The sequence below is a fragment of the Erigeron canadensis genome, chromosome 3, assembly GCF_010389155.1.
Source record: "Erigeron canadensis isolate Cc75 chromosome 3, C_canadensis_v1, whole genome shotgun sequence".
NCBI classification, from domain to species: Eukaryota; Viridiplantae; Streptophyta; class Magnoliopsida; order Asterales; family Asteraceae; genus Erigeron; species Erigeron canadensis.
In genome coordinates this window covers 26128241-26154513 of record NC_057763.1, presented here as the reverse complement: position 1 = coordinate 26154513, position 26273 = coordinate 26128241, and the positions used below count along the sequence as shown (strand labels likewise).

Here is a 26273-nt window from a genome sequence, read left to right as displayed (position 1 = left end):
TTTACAAAAGTTGTTCAACTTTATATTATGAAAATTTGTTTTATTTATTTTTTATTTTTGGTACCGAATTCACAGTATATCGTATCATTTCATACCGCTTCGTACCGAAATGAGTATACCCCTTACGTACCGAATTCGTCATTAAGAGCGAATTGCGTACCCGTACCGAAGCGTACCACATTTTATGTGACTATGTCTCAATGACCATCATGAGTTAATATCCTGGATCCGCCACTGAAGAGAAGATGTAAGCTAGTTTGCCCATATATTAGATTATTGTTCTAAAAGATTGAGAAAGATCAAAGATACATTACATAACAATTTGAATGGGTTACCTGATTTGCTTGTTTAAGACTAGTTTATGTTTCTTCTTTGATGGTATGAAGGTATGATTATTAGTCCAGTTAAATAAGATTAATTTCTAAGGTTGGTCAAAATACTATTTAATATGTTAACTTAATTTACTATTTAAATATTAAAATGTTAATTTAATTTGGTCCATGCCACTTGCCAGTGCAGACACAAAAGGCAAAAAGTCTTCCAATGATGGTTGATACCAGAGTTCGAACCGGAGGGAGCACGGTTTCATCTCGGATTAGTGTTGCGCTTTGGGCGGTTAGTTAGGGGGTTTTTCTTTTTACTGGATATTGGAGTGTAAAAAAAAATACTTAAAATTAGTTTAGGCTAAAGTCTTTGCTGCGATGATTAATCTAAACCTTTCAAAAACAAAAAAACTTAATTTTGGTCCAGTGGAGGTCATGAGTTCAAATACTACCAAAGAAATTGCTATTGTAATGATATAGGTCATGACTTTAAATACTACCAAAGACATAGAGAGAGAGGGCTATTGTAATGATATATTCACCCAAATATGAAAAAACAAACCCTTTATACCACCATAAATTAAATTCATAAACTTTAAAAGGCCACTCACAAAAAATTGAAAATAATTTTGTTAGTAAATATTCTTTCTTAATCTTGCGTTTCTCAACTTCTTAGGGATTAAATTTTAATTTTATCTCTTTATTTCTTTTTTATTTTTATTTTGTACTTATTTTTAAGATTTAGTTGCTTTTGGATCTATTATGGTTCATTTTAGATCTGATTTTAGTTAATTACATTGTATTATTGTTAGTTAGATTATTGTTAGAAACATTGAGTTTTTCATTGGAGTATTTATTGTTATGATCATAAAATCACACACTCATTTGAAGTTTAAATAAAATCATTGGGTCACATCATTTTAAAAGGACTAAACATGTTTATGTGCGATGTGAAGTTATGATGACAGTGATCATTGGTGTCACTGACGATGGCGATGATGGTGGTGGTGACAGTGTGATTATTAATGTAAAGTAATTGATGTAAAACAAGTAATTATCTATATTAATAATTGAATGGTGTATGTTGTAAATAATATTATTAAGAGTATTATAATTATATTAAATAGCTTGGGTTTATCAATAATTTTTATTTTTTTGAGAAGTTTGAAAGTAATTGATGATTTGTATGGTAATATCGATACAGGAAAAGACAGAGAGACATTTTAATCTAAAAAGAAGAGTCTCAAGTGATTAGAATCAATAAAATATTTATAAGTTTAATTAATTTGTACGGTAATATCGATAAAGGAAAATATATAGAGACATTTTGATCTAAAAAGAAGAATCTCAAGTGATTAGAATGAATAAAATACTTATAAGTTTAATTAACTATTACAAAACCTTTTAAGAAGAAATGCTCTTTACAATATCTTACAAATTACAATATTTACAAGCCGGTGCGAAAATGTGGTTGACTAATTTTATGTAAATTTATTTTTTCTTTGCCGAGTTGGTTCTTATCATGTTATGGTGGGAAATGCTTCGGCATTGCACCTTTAAAAAAAATATATTTTTACATTTAATTTAATTAATAATATATATGTTTGTAGAAATTTTGTTTGTTATTAGTTCGTCATCAACTCATGATGGCATTACTCTTTATAATACCGTACAATCTTTTATATATATAAACCTAAAGTCCAATGCTAAAATTTAGCTAAAACAAAGTCTTATTTGGCACATTTAAAATCCTTTCTTTCTTTAATTTATTTTAAAAGTTAATAATTATGATGTCATAAATAAATGTATTTATTTTTTTAAGATATAAAAAACAAACTAAACATTGGTTTGTTAGTTTCCGCTAAATTGTAGGCTTTCTCTAGTGATACAAATCATGTCATATTAATTACTAGTATTAATACTCGTACGAATTTGGCGCCATCCGTGTGACCCGGCATTTAGATCCCTCAAACCCTAATTCTGTTTTTTACGACGAATCAAATCTTAGGAAAAATGGCCAATGTTTCGCCCAGTTCTGAACAAAACACACAGGAAACGGTTGAAAATGCCTCAACCGGGTACACTCCACCAGCAATCGAAATACCTCGCAACGGCGATCAACAAACCGATCACCAGGCTAATCAGAACTCGGACCGATCGACTCAGACGAGAGGAGAACAAGGGACATTCTCAGCAGGATCCCCTCGCAGAGACCCGCCGTTATTCGACCCCAACTAGATCCTTCGAAATTATGATCACATTCAGAGAACCGTGAGGCACCTGAGAAGTATCGGGACCTTTGGCAGTACCAGCAGGGTGCTAGACTTCGATGAAGCAACAGAAGAAGGGTACATTCCGATTATGCTACCGAGGGGACTCCGAAGGCTCCCCCAAGGTGGAATAAGAAACCTTTACGGTTTTGGGATCAACAGCGAAGGCCTCCGGATTTGTACCCCTTCAGACTAAAGGTCCTTTCAGATCAACGAAGCTTCCAGATCTGAGAGGCGCCTTCCCTCGAGGGAACGGACGCCCCCTAAGGACCCCCGGGGACGAACGAACCTTGGAGTCCACTAGGATAGCAATCATTAGATGGGGTCCGCGCCTGTGGGAGATGACACTACCCGCAAGCTTGAAAGATACCAAGATCCCCAAGGCAAACTGCGTGAAGAAGGCATCCGTAGATACGACACAAGAGCATACGGAGCATTGTCCTCGTACCGAAAGAAGACCCGTGGTTGATCTAAAGCTTTACGATCCACCGAGACGAAGGGTCCAAGTCGTTCAGAACCCTCTGGAATTGCAAACGGTTGGTTGTAATGTTGAAAACTCTCCGTTCGTAGCATGGATACAAAACTATCCCCTCCCAAAGGACCTGAAGTACCCTTCGCACCTGGGTACGTACGACGGAAAGAGCGACCCTGACGATTTTCTGGAGGCATTCGAAGGAGTATCAGAGGTGAAAGTCAGGAATGTACCTGTTGCGTGTCGAGCATTTAAACACCTCCTCAAGGGAGACGCCAGAGAATGGCTGAAGAGCGTGACGAAAGGATCTATTACCAGTTTCGATAACCTTAAAGAAAAATTCTGAGCGCGTTTCAGCCAGCAAAAGAAGCACAAGAAACTTCACGTAGCCGCCCATGGGCTAAGGAGATACCGAGGGGAGCAGAACATTTTTGGACCGCTTCACCCATGAAACCGAAGACATAATGGACCTGCCTGAGTCTTAGAGAATCTCAGCTCTGCTGCATGGCCTTAGGAGCCCGGGATTGGTTGAATTCCTATACATAGATTTGCCGAAAACCTACGAGGCGGTTCAGAAAAGGGCCTACGTATACCTAGATGCTAGGGACACCGCCTCGAAGGGAAATTCCGGTTCCTCGGAGGACAAAGAATCCCCTGCGGGATGAAAAGGGAAATGGGGAAACGAAAAAGATTATAAAACCTCCCGATACAACCCCTATTACAAAGAAGAAAAAGGACAAGTCGAAGTTAACCTTCCGGAGATGTATAAAAGCCCCAGGAAAATCCTACTTACTGAGTCTGTCGTGAAAACCTTCCCGACGCCGTCTATGTTGAGTGGAAGAAACAGAAGGGAACCAGAAAAGTATTGCGAGTTTCACAGGGACAATGGGCACGACATCAACAACTGCTGGCAATTCCGAAGAGCCATCGAGGAAGCAATCAACGAAGGAAAGTTGTCGCATTTGGTCAAAACCGTACGACAAAAAAAAAAAGAGGACGACTTATAAGAGAAGAAAAAAGGACCAGAGAAAACTATTTACACCATCATCAAAAAAAGAACAGGGAAAGAACGTCCGCTCCCGAAGACATATAGGGGTAACACGATGCACATCACATTCCCCTCGATCTGTAACACCCGAGCCTTTTAGGATCCCCTCACAATCTCAGCGATGCTCGAGATCTCAAAGGTGAAGGAGATTTGTGTGGGTACGGGAAGTGAATGTGATGTTCTCTACGAAAAGGCCTTTTGGAAATTACATCATGTGTCATGAATGAATTTCAAAAGAACTGATGCTCTGGTCCAAGGATACTTTGGGGGAACCGAGAAACCCATCGAAAAACTAACAGCCAAAGTAACAATTGGAAAAAGATGATGGGAACGCACAATAAAATATCATTCCTCGTGGTGCAAGGAGATTTACCCTTCGAAGCAATCCTTGGGAGACCTGGGATCCAGAAGTTTGAAATGATACCATCCGTGGTGCACGGGATGATTAAATAGCAGTCGGAAGGAGGAATTGGGACCCTGAAAACGAAGGAAAGAAGAATGACCGAGGAAAGGCATGACGGGCCGCATTGGCTCTCATGGAGCGAAGGACCTTACCTCGGACGATTGAATATGTGACATCTGTCCCACAAAATTTATTTTCCATTTTTATCATGAAAAAGCCTAGAGGCTATGGTCTGTAACCTCATCTTTATTAAATAAAGGCTCGTTATTCTTGTTTAATCCATTCAATATGTGCCAAGAGCACCCAAATTGGGACGCCCATACAACCCAAAGAACTCCGGAGAAAATTTAAGAGGACAAGAATTCTTTGGAATTCCAAAATGTAGTCCCCTGGTAAATATATACATCACCACCGGATATATATCCATAAAAAAGCATGATAAAAATCGTAGGTATCCATAAAATAAGTGTTGATATAAAAGCAGTCATAAACTGCAAAACACAGCCAAATTGAGGATATAAAACCTCCTGCAAAATAAGCAAAACACAAAATATAGAAAACCAGCTATATTAAGACAAAGTATCCACATACTTAGTCCGAAATATTCACCTGCAACATAAAGCAGGACAAGATATTCACATAACAAAAGAAATTGTTTAAAGCAGCATCATAAACTGCAGAATAATAGATGTCTTAAAAGGCACAAACGCCAAGATCAAGGCACACAGGCCAGCAACTTTTTTCACTAAAGATCAACCTCAGGATCCGGAACGATGGTATCAGGCACAATTTTCAGCAGGTCATCCACAGCAGCAGTAGGGTCAGCAACAACCTTGGCCAAGTAAGGAAAAACAACATCCTTCCACCTCTGGTCCACAAGGTCCACCTGGTGAGCAACATCAACAACATAATCAGCCCTGCAACGGACGTCACACTTCCCTTCCACTGCAAACTCATCCAACACAGTGGCTCTCTCCTCCGCCCTCTCAGTAGACGTCAACTCACCCAAAAGCTGGCCCACCTCATCAGAATACAACAATGACTTACAAACATATGGGATGACCTCTGTTACAATCCTAACCCTCTCATCCTTCAACATGTTCAGCTCATCACGCAAGACCCTGCAAGTGCTCTGTTCCATAACCAACTCTTGGTTCACCTTGGCCACAACTTCTCCATGGACAACATTTTCTACCTTTAGGTCGTTCATTTTTTGCTTCAAGTCTTGCACAATATCTGATGATTCCACAGATGTAACAAATCGGGCTTCCCTTGCCTTGAGATCATCAATGGTAGCCAACATAGACTGCACCTCCAGACTCTTCGATCTAAGGTCCAAAGACATCCTTGTGAAACGCTTGGCAGCCACCGAATCCAGATATGTGTGCAGTTGGCGGTCCTTTTTGAACACTCTCAGGAAAGTCTCATTATCCATCCCATCCATTCTCTTCACATCCTCAGCATTCATGTCTTCCCTTTCCATCCAACTAAACATTCCGTGAGAACCTATAAGAAAGAAATGTATTCAGGAAAGCCTGAACACAAAAAATGATAAACATAAATAATAAATAAGATACCTGTTTTGGAATCAGAAGGCTTTTGAAACTTAGCAGCCTTCACATCATCTCCAACTTTCCTCTTCTTCACACGACCAGCAACAATATTTGGAACATCAAAACCAGCCCCATTCCTCTTCTTCTTTCCCTTGTCAGTAGCAGACACCTCCAACACTTCAAGATCTAAAGCATCCACATTTGGAGCAGAAGGGTTTACAGACCTTGAGATCTCAGGAAGATCATTCTGAACACCAGGAGATTCAGCATTTTGAGAAGGATTACCACCAACATTGCTTTTTTGATCCCCAGAAGGTACCACAGTTACTTCTTTCACACCTTTCTTCACAAATTTCCTGAAAGTCATATCTACAAAACAAAAACAGATTACATAAATACAAAAAAACCCAAATTTTCAAGGAATAATAAAACAGCGAGCCTTACCATTAATATCTACAGCACCAGGGAAAAAACCAAGCACTTTTTCTTTATATAACATCAGGATACAAAACCACTCTTATAGGATTCGATCGAATATATCAACAGAATTCATCAACAATGTACTCAGGAATAGGATTTTCATATTTCTTATGGATACACAACAAACTTCTATCCACAACAGAATCATAACCAGGAGGAAAAAGAGAAGACTCCATAAACACAAAATCACTCTTCCATTTTGGCGCCATTCCTTTCCCGCTCAAATCATCTCCTATAAATAGGAGATCCAAAGGCCTTCAAGACACGAAACAAATTATTCATATACACATACATTACACTCATCTTGTTCGATTGGCGTAAAGAGGCTAGAACCCTAACTTCGGGAAATCACCAACGAACAACCTCAAAACATCCACGGTCCCATTTTCATCCTAACCTCGGTTCGATGTACAAACAACATAAGATGAATTTATGAATCTTTTTGTTGTTTATTTTAAGTTGGGTCGGGGTCTTTTATGTTGTAATTTAGGTTTCTTTAATTAGTATGTGTTTAGCTTTGTTTGTGCATACTTAGAATCCTTTTTTAGTTTTCATATAATTTGAAGTTCCATTATGGTGTTATTAATATTGTGATTTGTTGTTTTTATTATATCATAATTTAGATTATGGTTCATCTTTTGTGCGAGTTAATATAAACATTGACTTTAGTAATAAGATCATAAGGTAATTAATGATTAATTTGATGTTCGCTTGCTGTTTTCAATTTATTGGTTTTCACATATGTATATTATTCTTAAATCTAAAGTTTACAAATTTAGTAACTTTAGGAGCAAAGTGTAATGCAGTTATTAGAGAAACTTCAATATTCCTGATCAAAAGGCTTGGAGCTTGGAGATTGCATCATTTTCATGATTATCAGGTATGGTTTATATATTTATATTGTGATTATGAATTATTTAGATAACCATATATATATAATATATACGCAAATGTCACTTCATGATCCCAATCTGATGATATGATATCATTAAGCTTTTTAGATAAATGTTGTCATGCAAACAAAAACTTGCACGAAGACTTTTTATAACATTCCGTTTTTTAGATAAATGTTGTCATGCAAAAGAAAACTTTCATGAAGACTTTTATGACATTCCGTCATATAGAAACCGGCCATTCATGCAAATTATGTCATCTCTTTTAGAATAGATCACCAACATAAAATTTTGTTGCATTATTAGATAAAGATATGATCCTTAATTGTAATATGCTTATACATGAATACAAAGTTATTATTCTCTATATTAGTGATAGACATATGTAATTAAGTTCTAATAAAAATGTAAAAAACCATACTTCAAAAAAAAAAAAAAAAAAAGAGAATATATACCAATGAAAATAATAGATAAGCTAATAATCTAACAAATTACATGTATTAAAAATCATACTTGATAGTGTAAAGTACATGTTTTTTTTACATTTGTAAAATACATGTTAAAATTTTCTTTTTATATAAACGATAAATTTATACCGACCGTGCATCGCGCACGGGTGTTAAAACTAGTATATATATATTATATATAGGGTTGTCCCCCATCTAAGCTTAGATGGGGAATACCTCACATTTTGTTTTTTTAATCATAAAAATCATGGAGACCCATTGTTATATTTAAATTACAAACAAATATTAAAATATTTGAATGTGAGTGATTTCCCATTTAAGCTTAAATGAAGAACAACCCCATATTCACTTTTTCATATATATATATATAACTTTTGTGTTTTTTATAAGGTTAGATAATTTATGACCCAGACTCGACTCGGCGAGTGAGGAGTCAAGAGGTTTTGGAGAATCAGACTTGACTCTCAGAGAACTCGGATTGGAACTTTATATACAAATATAAGTATTTTTTGAAATTATATGTAATAAAACTTTAAAAAATATATTCCAAACTTCAAATTTAAACATAATTAAAAGATTAACATAATAATTCAAATTTGAAAATTAAACGTTAGATTAGTTTGATATATTCACGCTTCATCATCATTTTCTCCGTATAAAGATTGCAGAACTCGAGATTCGGACACGACTTACTTTATGTAAAACTATATGCAATCTCGTCTTAAGAATGAAACGACTCAACCTAAAAATAAGACAACTTTTTTTATATATAAAAAAAACAGATGAAAAAAAAAACTATAGTTAAATATGTTATTTGACATGACATGAATTTCGAATCAAAATAAGTTGGGAAGATTTTTGTTATATAGACAAAACTATATAAATGATCATATCGAATAAGAATTTTCAACTCCAAAATTCATATATAAAGATCTTCAAGGATTTATGTGGTGATCCACACATCAACTAATTAAGCTAAGAACATATATTAGAGAGAACTCTGGTTGCAAAATGAATGCAGAGTAGCCCTTAGAACATGGAACAATTAACAAACACAACAAACTTTTTGCTGTTAACGAGTTCTATGTTTTCACGAATATATTCATATGTTGAATATCATTAAGAAATACCGAAATAATAGGTGATATTTAATTATTTATATCAAAGTTTTCTGCATTAGTGTTACCTTCGTGATAAAAATGAAATACCAATTTAATACTTTTTATATCACATAATCCGATTTCTGATGTAGAATGTTGCTATTTGTTTCTTGTTACAATTTACAACAATCTTAGATGGCTTTTGTATGGATATCTTTAATTTATATGGTAGTCACTAGTCAGTAGTTTCTTAGCCTCGGGAAAATATGGACAGGTAGGGTAATGGACGGGTTCCAAGGTTTTGTGTTGGGCCGGACGGATTGGCCAGTGGCCCAAACTACTTGTATTTGGAAATTTTAAGTTGTTGGTCTCAGAGATTTAATAATTGGGTTTCTATGTAAATTTAAGAGCAAACAATTGCAATGACCACTTTTGTGATGTTTTAGAGCAAACTGATGGCGTTCACACTCAACCAAGTGTCATGAAAATGAAATCTATCATACCAACACTAAAAATACATCAAGCAAGTTAAACATATACTTTTACAACATGAGTGACAAATTACAAAAGAAGAAAAAGCAAGCATGGAAATTCGGCCATTGGTAACATTGCTTCAATCAGCACAAAGTGATTTAGTTATGATAGGACATGACAGTATATATGCCCGGAACCACAGTAAAAACAAGCACGGTGATACCAGCAAGTAGAGCGATAAAACTCCACGGAGTACTAAAATATGTACGTCTCAAATGTGCAAAACTGTTAGGCCAGTAAGAATTGTAGTATTCATCCAATGCTTTTATCTCTTCGGAGTAATAGAATTGATCATCAATAACTTGTATGTTTTTACATATGCTGTTGATCATCGTTGCAGCGTCTTTGTATGAACCAAGATGGTTAATCAAGACTCGTGATTCTACCAAGGTGCCAACATCCGCTTCGTTATCGATTAACTTATCCATGATACACGAATAAGATGTAAAGTAGTAGTTTACTTGAGGATTAAATTGCTCATATGCAATAAAGTTCCTCAGAACTACTTCAGTAAAATCTTGAATAATAAGTGTTGGCATAACAAATGTAATAGGCTTCCTCCAAGGCCACCAAAAGCAAGCAGATGCTTTGACATATTGCATGGCCATTGCCTTATTTTTGTCTTCTTGCGGCTTAAAGTTCACCCCGGACCTCTCCAATTCTACAACAGTATGATTGTAATTCAAGGCTGTCCGAGCGGCTACAGTCTCGAATTTTTTTGAAAGGCAACTACACAATAATCCACACATATTATACATATATTTAAAAAGTGTCACCCATGGGACAATACACACACCGCAAGAGGTATCTACAATCGCCGATGACTTAAATTGGTAACTTTTGTGTAGACAGTCAAGAACATGAACATGATTTGAATTATTTAAGACATCCGGGAGTGAAAACTCATCTGGGAATTCCATGTTTGGGGAAATGTAAAACGGATGGACATCCTTTAATAGAACCTCATGGAGAAGGGAAGTAAGGGAAAGACTTATGGAATCGGGTTTGGTGAGATCAAAGATATCTTGAAGAACAAAGAAAGGGATTTGGTTTTCAAGTAACATCAAGTCAATGGAAATACGAAACGTTTGTATCTTGCTTAACAAGGTTTGTTCCTTGGAAATATCTTTTAAGCAGAACTCAAGTATGAAGCAACCATCCATGACCATCATATTGGCAAGTTGGTCCTCACTATATTCCGTTGCAGAATAAGACGACTTGATTTTTGCTATTGAAGAGTTGACTTTTTCCAAACAGTCTTCTAATTTTGTTTTGGGCTGCTTTGGTGGGGAAATTGGACGTTTCAATAGGTCATGCAGATAAGTCCTTTTTAGCCTTTCAATCTCTTGCACATTTGTTTCTTCCTTGTGTAGAGGTCCTATAGAGACCAACTGAGGTTTGAATGAATCAGGGCTAAGATCTCGAAGTATGCTAGGAACTTTGCAAATAGATGGACGCTGGTTGACAAATCCACCCTCTCTGCTCTCTGCCCAACGAAGAAGGCTTTCGACTTCAATAGGAACATAGTTACGTTTTTGATCATCATTTGCCAATGCCATTAGTAATGTAAACTAATTATTTTTCTTTGAAAGTATCTATGAAACACACAAAACAAAAAGATTTTAGTGAAAGAGAAGACTAAAAATTGAGAATGTGCTACAGTACATAACAATTTGAATGGGTTACCTGAATTGCTTGTTTCAAGGCCGGTGTCTTCTTCTTCGATGGATGTATGATTGTTAAAGGGTGATCGAATTACTATTTCAAATATTAACGTACTTTAATTTAGATTATTAATAGACCACTCTAAAGTTTAAATAAAGTTTAAAAGACGACTGAAAATGTTGACTTACATATAAATGAAAATCATTATTCTATTTATTTTAAATCATATTATATGGATAAAAGAACAAACAATCTTATAATGTTTCGATAAAATCTCCGGGTCACATGACATTATTATTGATCTATAAAACAAACACAACCTTAAGAAAGTGGCTAGAATGTATAATTTATAAATTACTTGTAAGTTTTTATAAACCATGTATCTATAATACCTTCCAATGATTTAGAATTTTTTCAAAGAAGGCAATTTTTCCTATAATTTTGCAAAACTAATTTTTGAAGGAATAAAATTTACAAAATCAATATACCCGAATTAGCAATGATGGGTTCATCCAAGTTCCCCTTATCCGACACTACCAATGTCGGGTTCATTTCCTGGCAAAATGTGAGTGACGGACAAACTAAATTTGACACTACTATTGGCAGGGTCATTTAATGGTAGTTGCAAAGCCTTAATCACATGTCTATTATGATTTGTCAAGTTCTTGATTTGTGGTGATTGAGAGTGTCGGGTATACTGGATTTGAAAAAAAAAGAACATTCTATCAAAACTTGTTTTGCAAAATCATATGCTATGTACCTTGTTCAATAAAAAATTTAATGGTTTCTCATCTTTCGTACCGAAAAGTTAAAACTTTAAATTGGGAAAATGTCCACTACATAAATAACACACAAAATAGAAATAAATATAAAATAAACCATAATACGAATATCAAACTACAATAATTTTAAGTTTGCGACTGGTGACTCAATCCAAGTTTACACAGCAACTCGTAAAAATCGACTCATGACTCATAAGAGTTTAACAGCTATGTGAATATATCAAATGATAAAATTAAGAAAGGAAATTTAATGTAAACCCATATGTTATATTTTATGATTTTAATAGAAATTTTAGACTAATGTTTAATTAAAAAGATATATAGCATTTTCTATTATGATTATTTGTTGGATGGCGTATTTATTATGGTTTAAATATTGAGTATCCTAATTGTGCTTGATAAGCCCATCAAAGGACTCGAAGAAAAATCCTATAAGAGATGTCACTTCAAGTAACGAAACTCAAAGCTTCGTGTAGAATTTTATGCTACCAATTATTGAATTGGTATCATTGGTTTTATTTATTTATTCTATTTTTTATAAGTGCGGATCAATTATTACAATAAAATATCTAGACTATGTTGTTATAATCGGTCCATGCTAAAAAGTTATTTTACCCAATATCTAATAAGAGGAAAAACCTTCTAATAATACGCCTAAAAACACAACAATATATTAAAAAAAAGTCTTTCAATCTAAAATTTAACTGAATCTACCTTATATTTGATAGAAAATAACCATAATACCCAATTTTTTAAAAAAATATATCAATATACCCAAGTTTTTTCAAAATTGCAATAAATTTCAAAAATCGCAATAAGATTCCCAAAATCGCAATGAGATTCTCAAAATCGCATAAAAAATTAATAAAATCGCATAAAGATTTAACATAATCGCATAAATATTTTATAAATCTCGTAAATATTTTGTAAAATCTGAAGTTCTATATGAGTTTCTAAGTTCTTTATACGATTATCAAGTTATTTATACGATTCTGAAAATCTTTATGCGATTTTCAATGTTTTTTACGATAATTTTAAAGTTATTTTTGTGATTTTTTAAAATTATTGCGATTTTTATAAGTATTTTGTAAAAATTTAAAAAAAATTAGGTAAATCGATAAATTATTTTAAAATTTTAGGTATTGAGGTTGTTTCCTTAAATTTAAATCCCCGTAAAGAGATTTTTTTTTTTTAAACATTGGCTTCGTATAGACTTTTTGTTGACTTTTGAAGTTGTTATGAGCTGTTCACATGCTTATTTAAGGCATTGGGTAACACCACCAGGAACCCCACCAGGTTATTAGCGGCGACGTCGCCGCTAATAGTGGGACCCCCGACACGTCCATCGACTGATGCCAGACAAACGCTGCAGACTGACGTGGCACTGCCACGTCAGTCTGCAGCGTTTGTCTCGCATCAGATATCGGGAATGGTTTATGACATATCGGGAATGGTTCTTTGACATAGTTCAATAGGATCAAAAGATGTTAGTGCATAGAAATCAACGATTTTGACGTAGTTCAATAGGATCAAAAGATGTTAGTGCATAGGAATCATCGATTTCAAAACTATATATATATGGAATGTCCAACTACATGTATACTTGAAAAAAACAGCAACTAATAACATATTCAATACCCTAAAGTCGTGGTTTTCATACTGAATTATTGTGTATTTCGAAAAAAAATTTCAAACATACGAATCATCGTTTTCATTACATATTTGTAGTTGCTGGTATTGTGTATCGTTTTCAATCTTAGTGTTTATATATATATATGTATTATGAATATAGATATAGATATTATACGTATGTGTAAATATATATACATATATATATATATAGTATGGACACCATTTATATATATAATGAGATTTATAAAATCGCAATAAGATTCCCAAAATTGCATGAAAAATTAATAAAATCGCATAAAGATTTAACATAATTGCATAAATATTTTATAAATCTCGTAAATATTTTGTAAAATCTGAAGTTCTATATGAGATTTTAAGTTCTTTATACGATTATCAAGTTATTTATACAATTTTGAAAATATTTATGCGATTTTCAATGTTCTTTACGATAATTTTAAAGTTATTTTTGTGATGTTTTAAAATTATTGTGCTTTTTATAAGTATTTTGTAAAAATTTAAAAAAACTTAGGTAAATCTATAAATTATTTTAAAATTTTAGGTATTGAGGTTGTTTCCTTAAATTTAAATCCCCGTAAAGAGATTTTTCTTTTTAAACATTGGCTTCGTATAGACTTTTTGTTGACTTATGAAGTTGTTATGAGCTGTTCACATGCTTAGGGGGGTGGGAGTCGTTTTGGTGTGAGGCGCGGTGAACCCCGGCCCCTCGCGGCGGCGGGTCGGGGTGGGGAAGAGGAGGAAGAAAGCGGGGAAGGAAGCCCGAGGAGAGAGAAATGATCGTGGGGCCCGCGCGCAGGAAAGGAGCCACTGGTGGCTTGCCACGTGGCGAGGGGAGCGGAGGAAGTGACCGTTGCCTTTTTTTTTTTTTTTCTTTTACCTCTTTCTTTATATATATACACTCTTTTCTTCTTTAAACAACACACAACTATTCTCATTTTCACTACATTTTTATAAAATTCAAACACCCCAACCTTTTCATCACTAATTTCTTACACCCAACACCAAAAAATATGGCTTCCGGTATTTTGGATAATTCGAGCGACTCTCCCGACGAGTCAAACAATAGCTCTATGGAATTCTTTGTTAACGCGTTACACTTTCTTGAAGATACGGCAACTTCTAGTGCTCCTCAAACTCGACGGTATACGGACCGGCATCGGGAAATTGGTCTTGATACTCTTTTGAACGATTGGTTCGTTCAACAACCAAAATACGAAGACGATTACTTTCGAAAGAAGTTTCGAATGGACAAGACCATGTTTTTAGATATCGTGCGCGACATTGAAGCAAACTTCCCGTATTTCCAAGAACGTTACGATGCAAGAGGAAGAAAAAGTTTTACGGCGATACAAAAATGCACATCCGCCGTTAGGCAACTCGCGACGGGTAACGCACCAGACGAGTATGACGAGTCTTTGTGCATGGCAGCTAGAACCGCACGAGAGACCCTTGATTATTTTTGTGACGCCATCATTCGGTTGTATAGCCGAGAGTACCTACGCAGGCCGACGTCACACGACGTTGCACGCATCTTCGAGGCCCACGAGCTTCGTCATCATATGCCTGGGATGCTTGGTAGCATCGATTGCACACATGTCGAGTGGTCGGCATGTCCTAGACGTTTGAGAGGGCAATACACAAGGGGTGACCACAACGGTCCAACTATTATGCTCGAAATCACCGCGTCACATGATTTGTGGATTTGGCATGCTTTTTTCGGTGTCCCGGGGTCGAACAACGACATCAACGTGTTGAACCAATCCGATTTGTATGTCACAGCGCGTAACGGAACGGCCCCGGATTCTTCATTCCACGTGAATGGGCGAGATTATAAACGTGGCTACTATCTTAGTGATGGGATCTACAACAAGTGGTCAACACTTGTTAAAGCATACCCGTATCCAACCGACCTTAAGGAAAAAAGATTCAAGAAATTGCAAGAGGTGGCCAGAAAAGATGTCGAGCGAGCTTTTGGTGTCCTTAAAGGTAAATGGAAAATTCTTCAACGACCTCTTCGACCTCTAACGAAAGACAAGATTGGAAAGTATGTTTATACATGTATTATCTTACACAACATGATCATTAAGAGGGACGGGAGAGCAATCTCACCGGTCCATATAATGGACCCGCCAGTGCAACCGGTGTTCGATGAAAGTGTATGCGGAGTTGATTGACGAAGAAGTTCACCATCGCCTTCGATATGATCTTACGGAGCACGTATGGGCTCAAGATTTGGCGTATCTCGATGATTAGTTTTTTTTTTAGTATTATGTTATGTTTCTTTTTTTTTTTTAAGTATTTATTTAATGTTTATTGTTTTTTAGTATTATGTAATGTTTTTTTTTTTTAAGTATTATGTAATGTTTCTTTGTTTTAATATAATAAAAGGGTATTTTTTTAATTTTAAAATAATTTGTGATTTTGTTAAGTAAAAATAAATGGAAATAAAAATGATGATTTGGAAATTGGGGTTGGGGTGAGTAGCGCCATAGTTTTGGGGTGATTTGGGGTGAATTGGGAAAGTTTGAGGTGGAGGGTTTTTATTGGAAGATGGTGATGTGAAAATTTGGGGAAGTTTGGGGTTGGGGAAACCACTCCCACCCCCTTATTTAATTCGTATATTCATGACTTTTAATCATCTACTGTACCATTTTAATATCATCAATCATCCGTGATGCAGAGTACCGAGACACTGGGCCACTGTCATTCACTCATTTTGGAACACATATTTATAAAACTTTTATGTGTTTAAATATAATTACTACGAGTACAATTTCACACTATTGCAACTTTATTTATTTTTTCCACTTAACATCATTATGGCATTTGTGATCTCTCTTAATATATTTTTTAAGCGCGTATTTTATAAATAAAAACTATCCTGTTGGAAAGGGAGTTAAAAAAAAAAGTCACCACTCATTACAAGAAATACTACACTTCTTAACTTTTATACAAAATTAGTTAAACGAGTAATTAACAATAAAATCAAATGGTAAAACCTGTCGGTACTTTTGAGAAAGTGTTAAAACTACGTTAAGATTACCGTCACTAATCATTTATCATTAATGATATCATAATTGAAGATAACTGAAATCCGTACGTCTAGTAAATATACGATAGACGTATTTACTCTTAAACACATACAATAGAGTTTTCCATTAGGTGATTGGATCTCCAGGGATTAATAACACACATCAAAAACACCAAGGTTAAAATTATAAGTTCTCGTATTATAAAGAAAATTGATTAATCTTCCTAAACATTAGCCTAAAAATCTTTCTAAAACCTTATGAATGTGACAAATGGATTACACTCAACCTCTATCCTAATCTCCCCCTTAAATTTCACATGTCACCATCCAATAAATTAGGAAGATTTTTACGCTGATGAATTAGGAGGATTAATCACTCCCCATAAATAAAAAGAGACTCATATAGTCCATTTTAATCTCTTAATCACTAATTACATTTGTGTGGCTTCTTTCTCTAATTTCGGCTCTAATCATAGCCGAATTCCTCACTCCCATTATTAATTATTAATCCATCACTTTGTTTTGGGAACCCGAATCCACTGGCTGAATGATCTTACAGGTTCTAAATATTTGTCAGGTGGGTTTATTATTATTATTATTATCATATTTCCATTATATCAAATACGAATCATGTTTATTCCAACGTAAAGATAACTTCAACATTTTAAAACCGGTATGATTTGGACAAGGCTGATGTCTACAACATCGGTCTTCGTTGTTTCACAAATTTTCTAAAGAAAGTTTGTATAAACATCAAACCCTTTCATTTTTTTTACCTGTATAAATTTTTCCGAACACCACAAATATATGTATACTCAATGCGCAGCTCGTTCACCTTGAACGCCAAATCAACTCGCGAGAGAAATTTAAGCGAGCCCATATCTAACCACGTAGTAGAAGCTTTTGCCTCTTTTGATACTGACCAAAGTTCAATCCTTGACATTAAAATAGTTTAGCATTACTAGCATGGTATCTGTGCAATGCGGTGGTGTTCGTAGCGGCGACAGTGTGGTAGCAGGGAACGACTGAAGGTGGTAGAGGCGGGGTCGAGTAGTGTAAATAAATTATATAATAATAATTGATGTAAATGGTTACTGGATAGATTTTAAAAGATAAATGACTGATAGAGTGATAGTGTTATTATTAAGAATATTTTAAATATTTTTCTCTATGTAACTTTTAACATTAAAGCTATTCTTTTTATAATATAGTATAGATTTGTTGTAATTAGTGTAAGAGTAAATATTATTTGTCTTTAAAAAAAAGTCACTTAGAAATAATGGACCAATTTTTTTATTTTTTTAAAAACAGCAACGGATAAATGGCAAACACTCCACGCGGATACGCCCATACCGATTTGATTCCTGACAGTGCACTAAAGAGTTTGCTCTCCAATGTGTTTGATAGGTATAACATAACCGGGCAGTAAGGGGGTGTTTGTTATTGTGATTACAAAACAGATTTTGCGTTTTCAAAATAGATTATGCGTTTTCAAAACTACGTTTTGAAAAAGAAGGTAGGTACATGCTTCTTCAAAACTGCGTTTTCATAGCAGATAATCACTTTTTCACACATACATTTTTTTAGATTATTTGCGTTTTACGAACCTAATAATCAGATAATCACTTCAAAATGCATTCCCAAACACCCTCTAAGTAAACACATGGCACGAGGACTCTACCTCATTGGTACATATCATAATACAACAGAGAATAGATGGAATGTCGTCAATCCCTTTATGATAAGATTTACCCCGACGATCCTAATTAAATAATCCGTGACGCATGAATATTCAGTTTAATTTTTCGGCACCCAACTAGCATAAGAAGTACAACACGGGAGCAAGAAATCATCAACACATGACCGAACACCCTATACTGAAAATCCGTCTATGTCCTTCACGGACCACATCCACTTATCTCGTCACCTGACCGGAACGAATATGAACCAAGAATAGTGGAACGCTCAGCAGATTCTGATGACATACCCCTCTGTCAGTACGAAGGGCCTATCATAAGGAGTTGCGATACGAAGGGTCATTCGTCACGAAGGTTCCCGCTGTAAGATAAAAAGATAAGAATTGTTTCCTACAGTCCAGGGATTTGATCTTATCACTTGCAGTCAATAATTAAGGAAATAATATTCCTGGCCTAGGATTTAGGAAAACCCTAAGGAGGCTTAACTTTCTCTTCAAGATAAATTCTCCTATAAAAGGAGATTCATAAGACCTCACGAAGGCATCATTCATTCTTTCTTACTCATTAACAAAGACTCAAATAGATCAGAGCACACTTAAAACATAATAGCACGATCTCAATCGGATAACAATCAAACCACAATTGATTGGCGAAGAGATCAAAACTCTACCTTTGGGGAATCGCCAACAAACAACCAAAAACACCCATCATCCCTTTTTCTTAACCAAATCTCAGTTTGGTGTACAATCATTTGGCGCCATCTGTGGGACCCGATCACTCTAAAAAAAACTGTAAAGATTTTTGTACGCCCGCCAGAAATGGTAAAGAAAAATAAGGGCAGATCCTTGAGCGGTAGAAGGTCAGCCTTGGCAATCAGCAAAGGGACCACTCGTCACTCAAGCCCAGTCACAAACTCGAAGGAAGGTTTTTATTTTCCTCCACTAGAGAAAGATAAACCTTCCAATGACCCTCTTATCATTCAAGCCATGATATTAAACATCGAAGTACAGAGGGACTATCTGGATAGTGGAAGCGAATGCGACGTAATCTTCGAACATTGCTTTCTCAAGCTCCCGGAGGCCCTAAGAGCCCGAAGAACGGATCCCCGCGGCCCCCTGGTCGGTTTTTTCGGGGAACACGCATGGCCATTGGGAGAACTTGATTTGGATGTTACCATCAAAGATGGAGCATATGAAAGGACCGAAACACTGGACCTATCGATAGTGCGATCTCCCTCGCCTTACAACATCCTCTTGGGAAGGACTGTTATCCAAAAGATGGAGATGGTCCCCTCGGTGATACACGAGCTTGTCAAATTCTAATGTAAGAATGGGATAGGCACGATCCGCTCGTCCTATGAGCAGACGAAGCAAATCAATGACGTAAAACGAATGGAAGAGGAAGTCGGGTACTCGAAGTAATCTTCAGAAGAAGAAAGCATCGTCAAGATCACAATTAACCCGAAGTTCCCGGATCAAACCATTTCCATAGGCGCTCAACTCTCGGACGGATGCAAACGGAAGCTCCAGAAATTACTGCAATCAAATATGGATATATTTGCATGGGAGTACGCAGATATGACCGGGGTACCGAGGGTCATCACACTAGAAGGCAAGTCCTCTCTAATGGAGCATCGCCTGAATGAGCGAAAGCATGTAGAACCAACTCAACAGATGAGGCGGAGCCTCTCCACTGATAGGAATTAAGCTACAAAGAAGGAAGTGGAGGAACTATTAAAAGCAGGAATAATAAGGGAATCGGTGTACCCAATCTGGAATGCAAACCCTGTAATGGTCAATAAGGGAGACGGGGGGTGGCGGATGTGCGTCGATTTCACCAACATAAACAAAGCATGCCCAAAAGATTGTTACCTGCTATCCGAGATCGGAAAGTAGAATCAGTAGCATGATATAAGTTAAACTGTTTCCTGGACGCATACAAAGGCTACCACCAAACACAGATGGCTGAAGAAGATGAAGATAAGACTGCATTCTACACTAGCAAAGGGACCTACTGTTATAGGAAAATGCGCTTCGGTCTGAAGAACGCAGGGGCTACGTATCAGAGAAAGGTGGATAAGGCCTTCGTGACGCAGATAGGGAGAAACCTGGAAGCTTATGTCGACGACATGGTCATTAAAAGAAGGGATGAGGAAAGCCTCATAGAATATATCCACGAAACCTTCAGAAACCTTCTGAGGATCAACATGAAACTTAACCCTAAAAAGTGTTCGTTCGGAGTAGAAGAAGGAAGTTTCTGGGGTATTACGTAAGCAACAAAGGCATTCACGCAAACCCATCAAAGGTAAACAAGTTGAAGCAGATGAACGGGAAACTCGCTGCCCTTAGTCGTTTTCTCTCTCGAGGAGCCGATAGATAATTACCCTTCTTCAAAATATTGAAAGGATGTGTCACAAACAAAGACTTCAGATGAACAGAAGAAGCGGGAAGAGCCCTAGAACAGATGAAAGAATATATTGGCAATCTGCCAACACCTATAGCCCCCGAACCCAAAGAAACACTCTTCGTATATCTAGCAGCCTCAGCGGAATGTGTTAGCGCTGTGTTAGTAGCTGAATGGGAAAGGCAGCAGAAACCAATTTATTTTGTGAGCAGGGTTTTACAGGGAGCTGAAGCCAGTTACCCAGAACTGGAAAAACTGGCCCTCGCGTTAGTTCATGCGGCACGAAGGCTACAAAGGTACTTCCAGGCCCATCCCATTGTCGTGTTGTCCCATAAACCCATAAAACAGATATTGCTGAAACCCGAAAAATCAGGGAGAGTAGCCAAATGGGCTATAGAGCTAGGAGAACATGACATAGAGTTCAGGGCACAACACGCAATTAAAGGGCAGGTATTGGCAAATTTCTTTAATGAAGTGCACGAAGGCAAAAGCTCCATGACACACTCCGTGTCGTTAGAAGTAGTCGGGAATGTCGAAAATGGCGCGTGGAAACTATATACCGAAGGAGCAGCCAGCTCCGACGGCTGTGGGGCCGGACTCATGCTAATCAGCCCAGAAGAAAAAGAATTCACCTACGCACTAAGGTTTGAGTTCGAGGTGACCAATAACGAAGCTGAATACGAGGCACTGCTAGCAGGGCTCCGTATCGCAAAGGATATGAAGATACGGAACATCCTAGTGTACGTTGACTCTCAACTAGTGGCGTGCCAAGTGAAAGGGACATATGAAGCAAAACAGGGTACCACGAAGTTGTACCTACAAAAGGTACAAGAGTTAATAGAGTATTTTAGTCACTTCGGAATTGAGCATATAAGAAGAAATCAGAATAAAAAGGCAGACGCCCTGAGCAAGCTAGCCTCTCTCATGTTTGGACACTTGGGGAAACAGGTGTTGCTAGAAGTTCTGAAAGAAAGGTCAATTGGAGAAAGACAAGTGTTGGATCTCGTAAAAGAAGAAAGCACCACATGGATGACTCCCATCTACGAGTACTTAGTAAGTAGGATACTCCCAGCAGACAAAGATGAAGCCCGCAAGATAAGGGTCAAAGCCCCACAGTATAAGATACTGGACAAAAAGTTGTATAAAAAAGGCTTTGTTACACCTTGGCTTCGTTGCGTAGGGCCTAAGCAGACAGAAATGATCATTCGCGAAATACACGAGGGAATTTGCGGTGCGCATTCGGGAGCAAGATCTGTCGTAACGAAGGCTATGCAACTTGGGTACCTCTGGCCAACAATGCATCAAGACTCCACCGCATTATTAAAGAATTGCGAAGCTTGCCAACTCCGTGCCAATGTTCCGCGACAACCGAAAAATGATATGATTTCGGTAACTGCAGCATGGTCATTCATGCAGTGGGGAATTGATTTAGTAGGACCACTTGTCACACCCCACCTTAGGTGGAATCGTAGGATATGACGAAAAGATATAGTTATAGCACATGGACTTTATAATAGAGTCATACTAAATGAAATTCAAATAAATGTAATTTTCACAAACGGAAAGTCTAGGCAACACGCCTCAAATAGCAAAGAAGTAACAATTGCAAATAGTGTTCAATGTTTCACATGCAATCTAGGAGTCCATGAAGGATCTCTTTATTGGTCTTCCTAAAGTCCATAAGCTCAATCTTCTTAAGCATTATTATCACCTGAAAATGAATGCTCAAAAATGTCAACATAACGTTGGTGAGTTCGTAGGTTTAGAGGGATACAAATGAGTTTGTTGTGCATGATATATGAGGTTTGGACAATAGTGTAAATATATACATATAGTAGCATACTAAATACTGATCAATGCCATCATAGTTATCCAACAACACAATCCCCATCACTCCTGCCAACATCTCAATCATGCTTTAAATACCAACAACTACCAGCTGGAGTGTAAAGTTGGTTGATAGTTTTCCAATAGTCTTCAATAGATACCAAAAGACATCTATTGCATCAAAGAAATCAATACAAGCAAGCTAACATACACATTTCATAATTACACGTATTTGTCCATGAAAACAAACAAGTTTTGGCACAACTAGTAAAGAAATGAAAAGTGTTTTGAGCATCATTTTCCCCCAAAGAAATAATATAAAAAGGGGCCACGAAACTCACCTCAACAAGCAAGTAGTTATGCAAAGTCCAACAAGGTCGCTAGAATCTACACAACATATATATGAACAAGTTACAATTATAGACATGGTCAAGAACCATCCATTGTAACCCGTATTTGATGATATATACATATATGGCTACTTTCAAAATATTCCCAACTGATTTGTCATCTATTATTAAGTTACAAGTCACATAACTTAATATAGAGTATTTGTTTTAATGATTTATGATTTAGTTCTACAAGCTCTTATTCGCTAAAATTTTTGGTAACTTTATCAATTTTTATTCTAGATCACCCGAACTAACCAAGTCCTTAAATTTTTACCACAGTAACTTTTATGTGTTAGATACTTAAATGAATTTTTACAGAATTTATTTTGTTCTTGAACTATTTTTAAAAATTCGATAATTACAGACTAGTTAATAAATTCACTGTTTGCGCACAGAAAAGTTTTATAAAAGTTAAGCGCCTTCGAAGTTTCAAAAAAAAATCCAAATTTTTACTGTACACTCTTAACATCTTAAAAATGTTTCTGGAAAAAAATAATCTTCCAGTTCATAAAATCGACCAAGATATGACTATTTGAAGTCGACCTAAATCTGTTCTGAAAACTCAGCTTTGCGCAGTTTTGTTATAAAATCCGTTTGACAACCTTAAACTTCATATTTTGACACGAAACCACTTCCACCAGAAAGTAGACTTCCTGAAATTAAATTTTAGACACCAAAAACGTGACTTAACCATCTTCCATGACCAAGATACGACATTTCAAAGTTAACAAACAGAATCTGTCCAGATTCTGAAATAACCCAAACTTACTGTTTTAAAGACTACTACAACTAATATTCATATATAAACTTTCAAATCTTTCCAACACCTATTTACATCTGTTATTATGATTTTCATGCTTTCATAATTGAATTTCTCTAATTACATTAATTATTATAATACAATAAATACATAAACTTTTAACATTAATATGATTTATACTTCAAGCTTTTGATTTAACCTTAAAAAAACCCTTTCATTCATTATTATAAATTTGCCATAATATATATTAATCAAATAGGTTACTTATAAATAAAAATTAATAAATAAAAGAAAGTATATGCTTATATATATATATATATATATATATTTAATAAATAAAAAGACTAATATATATGAAAAGAGAATATAAGTGATTTTACCCCAAGATTGATGATCTTCTTCTTAGATACCTTTAAAAAAAGAATAGAATATAATCTTAAGAATTTTATTATTAATTGTAATTTAAATCAAGATTCAATAGAATTATAATTAAACTTACCAAAGTTTGCTTTGACAATGAGATGATTAAAATTTGACTCTTGGTGGTGATGCTTGAATCGAATGGCAAGGAGAAGAAAAGAGTTTTGTTGTTTGAGTTTCTTTTGATTTTTTTTTTTTATTTGTTTAGCCGTAAGACTACATGGAACAAAAGAGTTTTATATTTTCAATTGGAGTTTATTAAGTGGTTATCTAAAATTATGACTTGAAGTTATGAGAAACTGAATTTGAATGGGATGTAAATCACTTTATGGCCGAACTAATTTAGCTAATTAGGAGGCTTATCCAATTTGTGATGTATCATACATTTTAATATGGGATCTTTTTAGTCAGATTAATTTAACATTCAACACCTTAATAGCTTTAGGTATTATTATTATTATAAACATTATGATTGGTTTTTTTTTTTATATTAGTACTATAGCCTAGTCAAGAAATTAGGAATTCAAGTTAGTGACTATAATAAAGTACCGGTTTTTGGTGACGGATGTCACACCACTCCCCGAGGGGCAGAACAAGAAAAGATTTTTGGTCGTGGTCATTGACTATTTTACTAAGTGGGTAGAGGCAAAGCCGCTAGCCACAACGAATGGAGACCAGATGAAAAAATTCATATGGGAGCACATCATATGTAGGTTCGGGATACCACACACAATAATATCTGACAATGGCCCCCAATTCGCGAAGGGAATCTTTCCGGAATTCTGCAAAAATTTGCTAATAAAGCAGTCATTTACATCAGTATATCACCCCCAAGGAAACGGACAGGTAGAAGTGACCAACAGAGAAATAATAAAAGGCGTAGAAAAAAGACTTGGACGAAGTCATGAAGGGTGGATAGATGAGTTACCACTGGTTCTCTGGTCCAATAGAACAACGCCCAAACAAAGCAATGGGGAAACCCCGTTAAGTCTCGCATTCGGGACGGAGGCCGTAGCACCAGCAGAATTTCAAGTCTTTACATATCTGATGCTAAATACCGAAGGAAACTCGAAAGAATTAAGTATAGATCTTGACCTATTAGATGAACGGCGAGAAATCGTGGCCATCAGAGAAGATGCCTTCAAAAAGAAAATTGAAGGATACTACAATAAAAGAGTAAACCCCACAGCATTTAAAACACGAGACTACGTACTGCGGCTAAATAGTGCAAGTGAGAAGGAGTACACCGGAAAGTTAGGCCTGACGTGGGAAGGCCCATATCGAGTACAAACAGCCTTCGGAAATGGGGCGTATAAGCTAGAGACACTCGAAAGGGCTCCGGTAGACAGAACCTGGAACAGTTCGAACTTAAGAAAATTCCACTATTAGATTTTCTTGCTTTCTCTCATAAACATTTTTCATATATGTCTCTATTTTATCTAAATAATGCAGAAACCTTGCAATATGTAAAGGACCAATAGTCTTTACAAATCAAACGAAAGACGGTCATAGTCCTACTCACACATGGTTACGTACCATATTAAAGCCCCACGAGGGACATACAAAAAAGACTAGTCACTTTCAAATAAGAGGATCGCAACCTCATAAAGGGACAAAGTTACAGGGACGCCTGAACAGACGACCCTACAAATACATATATAAACATAACGGAATCCAAGTAGAAGGCATAAAAGTCTGATACACATAAATTCCATACCATATGGCTAATCGAAACGGGGCTTAACAACAAGAAAATGATACGCCCCGGAGTCCTCAAGATGAGTAATATCATATATATAATTACTATGGTAACTTGCCAGCTTCAAAATGGATTGGTCGAACGCCTCCTTAGCCTCCAAGTATTCTGGAGAATCTTCGGAATTAGTAACAGAAAAAGCCCCATCCTTCTTAGAAGCATTCACAACAGCGTCAATTAGAGAGATAGCCAGAGGACCAGTTGCAAGAGTCTCACACACATGAGGAATCACCATCTTCACAAACGCCTCCACCTTCTCTTGCAAGCACAGGTTCTCCAGATCCTTCTGCAGGATTTCATCATGACGCCTCTCCAACCCAGTTCGGAGTGCCTTCATCTCCACATCT

At 36.1% G+C, this 26273-nt stretch overlaps 4 protein-coding genes across 4 annotated transcripts; 3 read left to right on the top strand and 1 right to left on the bottom strand.

The window, feature by feature from the left end:
- Positions 1 to 9493: 9493 nt before the first annotated feature.
- LOC122594236 (UPF0481 protein At3g47200-like) lies at positions 9494 to 11312 on the bottom strand. Its single transcript, XM_043766707.1, has 2 exons — positions 11230 to 11312; positions 9494 to 11138 (listed from the first exon to the last, which is right to left on the bottom strand). The coding sequence occupies exon 2, from the start codon at positions 11100 to 11102 to the stop codon at positions 9642 to 9644; it is 1461 nt and encodes a 486-aa protein (XP_043622642.1). The 5' UTR covers positions 11103 to 11138; positions 11230 to 11312; the 3' UTR covers positions 9494 to 9641.
- A 3338-nt stretch (positions 11313 to 14650) lies between these two features.
- Positions 14651 to 15814, top strand: LOC122591773 (protein ALP1-like). The gene has a single exon (XM_043764015.1). It carries the CDS (start codon positions 14651 to 14653, stop codon positions 15812 to 15814), a length of 1164 nt encoding a protein of 387 aa, XP_043619950.1.
- A 3372-nt stretch (positions 15815 to 19186) lies between these two features.
- LOC122591771 lies at positions 19187 to 19690 on the top strand. Its single transcript, XM_043764014.1, has one exon. The coding sequence runs from the start codon at positions 19187 to 19189 to the stop codon at positions 19688 to 19690; it is 504 nt and encodes a 167-aa protein (XP_043619949.1).
- A 1141-nt stretch (positions 19691 to 20831) lies between these two features.
- LOC122591770 lies at positions 20832 to 25559 on the top strand. The gene is made up of 2 exons (XM_043764013.1): positions 20832 to 22174; positions 24884 to 25559. The coding sequence occupies exons 1-2, from the start codon at positions 20832 to 20834 to the stop codon at positions 25557 to 25559; spliced, it is 2019 nt and encodes a 672-aa protein (XP_043619948.1).
- The last annotated feature ends 714 nt before the right edge of the window (positions 25560 to 26273 follow it).

Bases quoted from the DNA above. Each gene is read 5' to 3' on its own strand.
- LOC122594236 (XM_043766707.1), bottom strand. From the start codon at position 11,102: ATGGCATTGGCAAATGATGATCAAAAACGTAACTATGTTCCTATTGAA.
- LOC122591773 (XM_043764015.1), top strand. From the start codon at position 14,651: ATGGCTTCCGGTATTTTGGATAATTCGAGCGACTCTCCCGACGAGTCA.
- LOC122591771 (XM_043764014.1), top strand. From the start codon at position 19,187: ATGGTAAAGAAAAATAAGGGCAGATCCTTGAGCGGTAGAAGGTCAGCC.
- LOC122591770 (XM_043764013.1), top strand. From the start codon at position 20,832: ATGAAAGAATATATTGGCAATCTGCCAACACCTATAGCCCCCGAACCC. The intron at 22,175-24,883 runs GTCATTCATGCA...CATCATATGTAG, and splicing joins ATTTCGGTAACTGCAGCATG to GTTCGGGATACCACACACAA.